Below are 10900 nucleotides of genomic sequence, written 5' to 3' on the forward strand. Positions count from 1 at the left end.
TAAGCACAGGCGGTTGGCGCGCGGCCTGTTGTGCCAGAAGTTCCCTCGCTTCTGAAGCTACGTGCAAAAGAACGTTGTTGGGCCAACAATATTGGGAGTTGTTGCGTCCGTGTTGAAAGTGGTATGCAAACGGATTTGAAAACTTCCAATAATGTTGGGACCTACAGTGCATTGTGGGAAGGGTACAACATTTAAGACTTTGGAGACCACGTGTTATGTGCGTGCGTGGCTCCAAAAATATTGGAAGAGCTGTGCTAACGGATCCAACATTGTTGCGCAACGTTTCGACGATCACGGAACAAAAGAAATGTTGCAATTGGGAATTGCTGGGTCATACGTTTGATCGGTTTCAAACTGCGCAACAACTCCCAAAGAGCGCAAAGTTTGAAACCGGTCAAACTTTTAGCCACTTGCAAACGGACGCAACAACTCCTAACACTGTAGGGACAACAATGTTGGGAGGATTAATTACTGTGTATCAGTTTTCAAGAATTAATCCAGTTAAAAAAGGTTAAGATCGTATTTCGATCAATGTAAAGATACAAGTTTGATCGTCTCCTTGCAAAACGAAAAAACGTAAGGGGTCTTTTCAGATGAACGTTATTTCTAACTTTGCCATCAAGAAATAAGAGTTTACAGATATCCTCTCAAAAACTTTCAGTGACTTGTTTTATGAAAAGCAAGACATTTCCTTTTTACAGGATAATGCGTAAAATTGCGCAATTCCCAGCTTTCGTCATGGATTGCCTTGCATTGTGTTGCGCAGTTGCCGCGAGCCATTTTCAAAACTTTTTATCAGTCAACGTTTTTTCTCTCGTCTTTGTGACTCGCCGGTACAAGCTAAACTGTCACCTCCATCTGTCGCGCTGGAATCTCCTCTAGGTCCATGAGACAAATACTCCACTGTAAAGGGGTCCCTGATTTGCTTTGGGCATTGTTATCAATGCTCGAAAGGTACAGTTGCCGAGCTGGAGCAGTGATAGAGGCGCACATCTCATTTCATTTCCTTTCAAAACATAATCAGCAACGGCTGACCGATCCGGGTTTTTTGGAAACTGTTACGAGACTCACTAAGCTGTCCAAATCCGTGGCTAAGGCTCAATTGTTCTCAAATAACCAACCTAATTCAGAAAGGTAAAATGAAAAAAAACGAATTGAATAGCGCTATTGCTCGTTTACCACCCACATCAAACCTGTCTTGCAACAAAGGGTTGTTAACAGGTTTGAAAGATGGTGGTAAAGCGCGCCACATCGCTTTTCAACTCGTTTTGCAGCAATGTTGCAAAACACGTTGCACGTCTTTGTTTCCCGTTTTTCCGGAGTTTTAAGATACAACGACGCGACGGCAACCAGAAAAAAAAAAAAACAGGTTGAATAAGCAAAACAACAACTTCGCACGAGCATCAAAGTTTTTTTGTACACTTCTTTGCCGTTTTTGCACGACTACGAAACGAAATTTTAGTTTTTCCTGAACTTGGATATGAGGCCTGGGAATTCAACTTCAGGGGGGCTCGCCTACATTTGCAAAGTATGTGGGTAGGAAGAAGATTGAAATAACGCAAATTCACTTTTCAAGGCACGTTCTAGTTGCCGTCGCGTCGTCCCTAATAGGCTGATTTAGCAACAGAACGAGAACGTCAGACGACGACGGGAAAGCGCGCGGAAAGGACTGAACGCGACTTCCGGTGCCCAATTTGCTGCTCTGCCATTGGTCAAGCCAGTTGTTTGATTTGCGCGCGCTGTCGTCAACTGACGTTCCCGTTCTGTTGCTAAGTCAGCACCTGATATAATCAATCAAATACATTTTCTTTTACGTACCTTAAACCCGTTCATTTCTCTCAAAGAAGGCGCTATAGTGTTCGTACTCTGTGATAGAAGCAGAATAAGATGGAAACAAATCTCTTTTGCGAACGTAAGAACTTCGACAGAGGGATTTTCTTCCCAAGCAGCTACTTCATCTTTCCTGCAGAATATTAAAGGAAATAAAAATCAACGGCCAGATGTTCGTTTGGGATACACAGTCTTTCTTCTACAACAACTTCTCATCAGACTAATAACCTCGAGCTCCAATTCCGGCGACGGAAACGAAAGCGACAAAAAAGCAATAGGTTTAGACTGGCAATAAGTTGAGAGTCCGACAAGCTGACTCTCAACATATCTAATTTTCGTAAAAAAAATTTAATCACTATTCCTTAATGTTCTAGGTAATGAAGATAATTATTTGAATATTAATTATTTAATGGAGTATTTTGTGAAGAAAACGCGAAGAAGTATCAAAGCAAGGTTTTTGTAAAATACTCTGAAGAAACCCCGTCCTCGGGGAAGTCTCTGATTAGAATTTATTCACTCAAGTGGGTGGGGTGGGGGCGGGTGCTTATTTGAGTTTCATTGGGAGGAGGAGGGGTTGGCGTTTATTCGAGGCTGGGCGCTTATTAACTTTTTCTGCCTTTAGGATGGGCGCTTATTCGAGGTGGGCGCTAATTCAAGGTTGGGCGCTTATTCGAATAAATACGGTATATAGGCCGGACAAAAAGATTCCGGTTTGGTCTACAAAAACTGCGAGAAGGGATTGCAAAAGTATGTACATTTATAGATGTATGTATACATCGAGTAACCTTGAATCTCGTCTCTGTTCGAGTAAAGAAAAGACAACGTTGTGCTAACGACCAAGTTTAACAAAAATATTACTTTTTTGTAGTACCGCAGACAATGATCACAATTCGAAAACAATGTCGCAGCAATGTTGCAACGCTGTGTTGCGGAAAAATTGTCGTTGCGAATCGTCTCGTTTAATATCACCTTTAAGCAGCCACGACGACAGCAGTGAAAACGCCGCTAAAAAAATGAATCTGTGTTCTTTCAAACTTAATCGCCACTATTTAGACCCGCTCTACTTGTCAATTCTTAAAGACTGTATCCAGTTAAACAGGAAAGGTTTTCGTGCGTTCACGTCCTCTATAAAACGTTGCATAAGGAAGTTCCACGTTGTAGCCGTTCAGTGGACGTCAAGGAAATACACGTATACTTGACAGCGTGATTTAGATGCAGAGATGCTGTTTTGCTCATAAAACCAATTGTTTAATTTGACGTTGTCGTTGCCGTCGTGGTGGCGGTTGCTTAAGCTCCACATTAACCCCTACAGTACACCAACAGGTTGGTTTTCATTGTACGAACGTGCTCGTGATAAAGAATTTCAAAGTTCGCGGGAAACTTGACGCAAACTTGTGCATTTTGACGAACTATTTAAACGCACTTCAAGTGAAGAAAAAAACATCGTTCGCGCATCTGATTGGTTAAATAAATTTGCATGTGAAAGTTTACAACTTAACTCTACCGTGAATATATTTCAATGTGCATGTATGAAATAAATATACGTACCAACTGCTCTTATCAGCTAGTGTTCTTGCCTTGTAGAGAATCTTCACTACGCGCATGTATTTTGCTAGGAGAATGACAAAATATGGTATTACATGAAATGATTATAGCACAATCTACTATTACTTCGGAAATCCTTAGGTCAGGAATATAAATCAGAAAACTGGAATAACTGCACTTGTCTTGATTATAAAGGAGATAAAACATACGAAAACAGGAAACTAACCTCAACTTCAAAACCGGCGGAAAATGGCGCGAATGTTTTAGCCAATCACAACCAGGGAATAAACGCAGAAATACAATATATTACAACAATCAGCAATTCACAAGAGAGATATGCAAAATTGGAACAACGAACGAAATACGCCTGGGGGAACTGTGAAGAGTAGAAACAGGCATAAGCGGACGAGAGATTTGCAGAAGTGTACCCGTTTCAACGGTGCGAACTTCTTGTAATGCAAATAATTTGTCTTTTTAATTCTCTCTAGGCAATATAAGTACTGAACCAACTGGCTTAAAGTCTTTGACTCTATAAACTTTACTGCGGATCGATACATGTACAGGTTTAATCAACAATTCCTACCTTTATTTGTGATCGAGTATGCTCCACCTTCACTGGGTCTTTTTTCGCAATGGAAGTCCGCACAAGGTTCTATATTGGTTACCACCGCGGTGTCTGCATTAAAAAGCCAAAGCTGAAATAAAATTAAAACTAAATTTTTAGTGCAATTGATTAATTTGACCAGAAGAAAGTCATCCACGTGGTAAACGACAATGGTGGCAAAATTAAGGCAAGAGTGAAAAAAAAGCTTACTACTGACTTTTCTTCAACACAAGGTACTTAGTAAGGGCACCGCTTTTACTTCCTTTGATTTGCCTGTTTTGGCCGAACCGCCATTTCCACAGTTATTTACACCAAGAAACTTGGTCCGGATGATAGAGGTGCCTCGGTAAATTCACAAATTGGAACCAAACTTCTCAAACTCATCAATAATTCATAAGGATAATACAAAGGAAATTAATGTTTAATGAGTGTTTGGAAATCAGATGAAAAACTGCTCATTTTTGCATCCTCCCTCTAAAATTATTTTTTTTTGAGAAGTAATATCAACCATGAGACGCATGTTTCATCACCAGATGAAACACCTCGAAGTTCGTCCAAAATACACTGCTGCGTGTCGTATTTTCAACTCTCTTCTCAGTATTTCATCTGGTGATGAAACACTACGTCTCATTCTTGATATATTACATCAAACACGACAGTGTCTCGCCCTAATACACAGGCCTGAGAAAACAGCCGACGCACTGGTTTTCCACCGAAATGACGTCTGAGGCACAAGCGCAGAAATTCCATACTGATGACGTGTCACAACCTAGATCTGGTTAGTACTTGTGATTGGTTGTGCCGCGTGGGAGATTTGCATCAAACCAATCAGAAGCACTACCAAGATCTGGGCAGTAACACGTCATCAGTATGGAATTTCTGCACTCGTTTCTCAGACGTCATTTCACGGGGAAACCAGTGGTGACGTCGCGAAATGTCGTCTGTTTTCGCAGGCTACATAAAACACCTAGGAGAATGAAGTTAAAATACAACAAAACCTCGAGGTATTTGATGTTTTCGAACAAAATGAATTTGATGGAGGAATTATGGATGTAAAATCGAAGAGTTTTTTCACCAGTAACCCAAACAATGACTTACACATGCATGCGTTATTTTCTCTCCACTGCGCAAGGATTCTTGAACAAGAAACCTGAAGTTCACCGCACCTTTGGACTTGGAAATTAAACAACTAGAAATAAATGTTTCAGTGCGATAGGATCTAAAGTAAAAAAAAAAACAAACACCAATAAACATCACGAAGCGACAAAAAATTCAAAAGAGAACTAGTTTAAGAAACAAACTTTACCTAAACAAGTCACTGTGTCTCAAGCTGATCCTGTGTTTATGGAGATATAAGCTTGACACATCTTTTAAGTCAAGTGAATGAAGATTGGAATCCTCTCTGATGACTATTCCTATTGAAGAATTACATCTACAACATTTGATCTCATCCTCATCCTCTCCCTGTGCAGTACAAGACAATGCATTTTATTCAAATTTTCATCGTATAAAGCAATTTTTATATTACTTAACATAACTGTTGAACGACTGATAAATAAGTAAAATACCTCAGGAAACAAAATGCAAGTTACTAAATAAAGAATATCGTATTTATTCGCCCAAGCGCCAACCTCTAATGAGCGCTCATCTTGAATAACCACCCACACTATAGGCAGGAAAGGTAAATACAGTAAGCACCCAGCCTTGAATAAGAGTCCACCCCCTGACACCAAAAAAAATGAAGGACAAGAACAACGATATCAAAATAAACTAATTTTTTCTAAGAAACTTCGATGAAGAGCAAGTGTCGTTTACTGAAGCCAATTAAATGAAACTTTTATAAGTGACGTCCATGTTTTTAGTCTGTAAAAACAACAGTTACACTTCTAAATGAGACTTAATAGTTTTAATAATATTAATAGTTTTATTTGATTGACCCCTGGATTTCTTACTCTTTGTCCGTTGAACTTAGATTCCAGATTCAAATTGTTAGTGGGGTTCCGCTTTCCTTGAGCTGTTTTCTGGATTCCAAAGCCCAGGATTCCAGGTACCACAAGCAAAAATTTCCCGGATTTCCTTACATGGGGCAAAAATGAATTCCTTGGTATAAAAAATGTTATCAAAAACTAAATCATTGGATAATACAATTCTAGAGCTCTGACTGGCCTAGCCATCATGGTATATGAGCCATTATACCATGCTCTCAAAATAAGGTAACTGTGTGCATCTGCTCAAAAATTTAAAACAAGCTGAACATCAGTTGTTTTTACAAATAAATTCGGGAATAATTCTTGATATTTTGTGGGTGTTTTTAATAAAACAATAATTATTCCACTCGCGCTTGTTGGATATGAGATGATTATAGCCAACCCGGCACTACGTGCCTCATTGGCTATCTACCATCTCATATCCGACATGCACTTGTGGAATAATTATTCTTGAATATTCTTCACCACAATAAGACTAGAATTTATGGAAAAGGATCTTGGTATAACAAAATCTTGTTATAGCAAACGTATTCTGCCATTCCTTTGGCAGCCTTCATTATATCAAGGTTCCACTGTTACCAGGTGTTTAGACATTCACATTGCATGCACCCTCTTTAAGCAAATACAATAATTCTCAACATACAGAACAAATCCTTAAATTGTTTGCCACTGCAGTTGCAGGATGGACCTTGATGTAGTATGCACCTACAAAGCAGTCATCTTCACTTGGTTCAAGCACTCCTGTCGCAGATGTCAGATGACTGCTACCATGGCAACACCAGTCTTGAGCAAGCTCCAGCCAATTTTCTGATGGTAATTCCAGAACTCTTTTGAACTTTCTTGAAGAAATAATGGGTGTATTAAAAACATTTCCAAAGAAAGAGGATTAAAATAAACCTCGTCCAAAGAAGAAAAGGACCCCATAACAATGTTTATGTTAAGACTGTTCTAGTTCACGATCATTATTAAACTCAATTATTTAATAAAACCATGACACTGCAAAACGGTGCTGACCAAATAACAAGAATAGCGTTGTTAATGAGGTTTGCAGAAGACGGTTGCTGTATTAATGTGACATTTACAAAACTAGTTTTAAACAAATAAAAATAATAATAATCATTGTTTATTAGTGTCTAATGTTTGTCAGCAGTTATTATCACTACCAGACCAAGTTGTGGTCAGGTGGACAAGTTAAATGATTTTTGACACTCATGCTACTTTTGAACTGTACAAAATCCTATGATGCTACAATTTAAAATGAAACCTCTTTTATAGCAGGGCTTTTATATGGTACTATTGAAATCTTAGGATTTTACAAAAAGGAGGCTGATCAGAAATTTCCTGTGAATTTTTTAACTTTAGCCAGAGTACCAGGAGCAAAAATGCTAATTATTGCTTTGTTATTTACTTGCTTCAATGAAAAAAAATATCATTCAACTTTGAGGTTACAGGAGTGGTCACCTACAAGAGATTTCCATTGAAGAGCCACAGTTCAGGATAATTAATAACCCTGGTTGTAACCAGAGCTACTGTACATGTAATTACTCACAACAATACTGAAAATCCTCTATTAAGCCCCCCGGGGGGCTTATTTATTTCAAGCCCATTTGAGGAGGAACTTAATAGAGATGGGCGGCTTATTTAATTTAGAAAAGATGATGGTATCAGTTCTCCATAAAGAACTAGAATACGAAGTGAAAAAGCTCAAGTACAAGACGTTTTAGGTCATGCAGCCGAGGATCAAGGTCAAATCCAAACTTCCAGTTGGTAAATAAACCATCCCAGATCAGTCCACACAAAGTTTTACAGTCGTGATTGATTAATACAGTCTATCATTTATTAGTGAAGAGTAATTAGCGGATGGGAGGGGGGGGGGGCTTAATAGAGAGGGGGGCTTATTAATTTTCTTCCCCTGAAAAGGGGGGCTTATTAGAGGGAGGGGGGCTTAATAGAGGATTTACCAGGCCATCTGATATTACGCAATGGTGCGATTTCACACAATTGACCTCAAATCACATCTGATCACACAATTTGGGGAAAATCGCATAATTCGTAAAAATATGCTAAATTCAAGTAAAGTAAACAATAAATTCTAACTTTAATGAAACATTTTCCTAATCTTAAGGTTATTTAAGTGATTTACCACTAAACAAAGCCTTGCAAGACATCTGAAACCTTCGATCACGGTATCACGGCAGCCATTTTGATGTTAGAGACAAGCAGAGTGGTCAGCCGTGTAAAGGAATCATGTAATATTAAACAAGTGTCCTTTTTCTTTTCCGTGTCAAAATAATCGGACAAATTTAACTGTTTTGTTTTAAAATGGATGTTTTATTATTCCTTTACATTCAGATTGCCTGTTAAACAACATTAAAGTGATTTTTTAAAGTGGTTCCTTTGAAACCTGGTAAAACAATGTAAATTAACCCTGAAAAAATCACATAATTTACCGCATAATAGTCCTATCTTATCGCACAATCTACCCTGGAAATATCACACAATTTCTGATTTTTTATAGCACTCTATCAGATGGCCTGCCGGTACTGAAAATGAGTGATTCTCCTATGTAAAGCAACTTTACACTGCTTCCAAGCCAGTAAAAACTGATCTAAATCTTGTGAATGTAGAAGCTGACAACTTGTCAACTTTATAACTTCACATGAATGTAACCTACCTGTCAGGAGACAGCACAAAGGATCCGCACATACGGCAACAAATACTGTGAAATCTGTTCCTTAATTCCTGCAACTCTTTCCCTAAACCAAGTCTCTTCAAAACCTCCTCTTGATGTTCACTAGGACAATATTGAAACTGCAGCCTCATTTGAATCTCACTCCCTCTGCATACTGTCAGACCAGTGCATGATCTTGGGGTCAAACTGAAAGCAGCTACAATAAAATACATGTTTGCACCCTTATTGCTTCCCACCATAATGATCAGTTCCCACACAGAGGAAAAACAATCAATGTATCTTTTGTGTATTGTCAATCAATGGGAGACTTTTTAGAAATTTTAGGTTTCCTTTTTCTGCGAAAAATAGCTTAACCTGGTACCTGGTAACTAGTGGTTAGGACCCATTTGCATAGGGTGCTTCACACACAAGTTTGATCAGATTATTACAGATTTCCCATGAAAAATTCAATTTTGGTGTCGTTGCACCATATTTTTAAGCCCCACTTTTGGGTTTTCTTCGGAACGCCAGGCCCCACCTCAGGGCATTTGTAGCTTTTCCAAAACAAAATGACAAAAATGACAAATGAGCACTGGGAGGGGTATTTTGCAGAACACAGAATGCAGAATGCTGAATGCAGAATGCGGAACACCAAATGATTCTGAAGTTTAGTGATTAGAGTTAGGAAACTGAGTGCATCAGGTTCCATTTAGAGTCATTATACCAGAAAAATTGATGTGAAACTTGATTCACACAGTTTCCTAACCCTAATCACTAAACTTCAGAGTCATTTGGCATTCTGCATTCAGCGTTCTGCAAAACACTCCTGCCGAATGAGCACACTTAGAATTGACTGAGCCATAACATGGCTGTAAAAAATATGACTAACATTTACGCTTTTCAACACCATCATTCACTTTAATGGACCTCTAAGGAAACACAGGCTTTCTTCAGCAGGTTCAAAATGCCTTAAATGAAGGTTGTAATTGGTTGATTTCGATCCATGTTGTTTAATATTTCGTTTGATGGCAGTTTAATATGATTGACAACTAACCCTAATCACTAAGCTAAACCTCGTTCAATATACCCTTGCCGACAATTACTCCTTTTTTTCACATTTTTCCTTTTAATCTAAAGTTTTCCCAGAAGATTAAACGTATTGAGACATTTACATGAATACCTGGAAAATGCACTGTGTTCTTCAAAGCATGCGCATTCTCTTTGACATCCACAGCCTCGTAACAGATTAGTTTTCGTGAACAAATTTGAATGAGTTGCTTGGAGTGTGGACTACGTGTTGTTCGTCCCTTCGTGAACCATTGCAAGCCTATCACAAAAGAAACTGCATTCAAGTTCATGCCAACATCGAACCAAATTGGACTCGATTCGTCCGCCATTTTGATAAACTCGGAAAGGACTGGAACGAGTTTTATTTTTAAATTTCATTTCATTTTTTTCCAGTTTTTCGAGAAAGGTAGCCTGGGAACTGGGAACCAGGCTCAGCATTGGGAGGAAAAGGAGCAAAAAAATGGGCTTGCTAGAAACAAAAAAAGGTGCTCGAGAAGCGCGTGTGACTACTGCTAAAGAGTAAAAGGCATTTTTAATTCCATTTGAATGTTTTAAAACGCATTGCAACGTTTCTCAATAATTCGTAACACACGCATTTTTAACCTTTCCTTTGAATGCGGGCGACTTCGTCAAATGATGAAGAATGATCAACACATTGGCAATGTTATACAAATACCTTGGTTTCTGGACTTATTTTGAAGATGAGAAGTGAAGATACGCGGTACGCTTCTTGAGAAATGATGTATTTCATTGCCTTTTTATTCGGTTGCACTAGCTATCAAAGCAGACCACAAGGCAGCCGAGCATTTCGCTTTTCATAGAGAACCATCGACAAAACATTCCCAAAAAATGGTTATCTTTGTATGCTGATTGAGTCCGAAGCACATCGTATACTCGTATACTTACCTACTTTCGGAAAACTAAGTTCTGTATGCTGATTGGTTCCGAAGCATATTCTATTGTTATTTAAGGTTCGGGAAAACGGACAACAAACAACGTGCAACTTGTCTTGCAACATTGCCGCAAAACGATTTGTATAGCGATGTTGCGCGTTTTACCAAAGACATAAAACCTCTCTTGCAACAAATCAGGTTGTTAACAGTTTGAACGTTGGTGGTAAAACGCGCAACATCGCTCAGCTCGTTTTACAGCAATGTTACAAAACAAGTTGCACGTTTTTTGTTGCCCGTTTTT

The 10900-nt window shown here is 38.7% G+C and overlaps 1 protein-coding gene across 1 annotated transcript; it reads right to left on the minus strand.

Moving 5' to 3' along the window:
• Positions 1-1025: 1025 nt before the first annotated feature.
• Positions 1026-10035, minus strand: LOC140937704 (E3 ubiquitin-protein ligase E3D-like). The gene is made up of 9 exons (XM_073387273.1): positions 9819-10035; positions 8642-8855; positions 6611-6806; positions 5286-5443; positions 5078-5198; positions 3959-4070; positions 3379-3442; positions 1819-1963; positions 1026-1121 (listed from the first exon to the last, which is right to left on the minus strand). Exons 1-9 carry the CDS (start codon positions 10033-10035, stop codon positions 1092-1094), a joined length of 1257 nt encoding a protein of 418 aa, XP_073243374.1. The 3' UTR covers positions 1026-1091.
• Positions 10036-10900: the final 865 nt, after the last annotated feature.

Source organism: Porites lutea, chromosome 1 (genome assembly GCF_958299795.1).
Source record: "Porites lutea chromosome 1, jaPorLute2.1, whole genome shotgun sequence".
NCBI lineage: Eukaryota > Metazoa > Cnidaria > Anthozoa > Scleractinia > Poritidae > Porites > Porites lutea.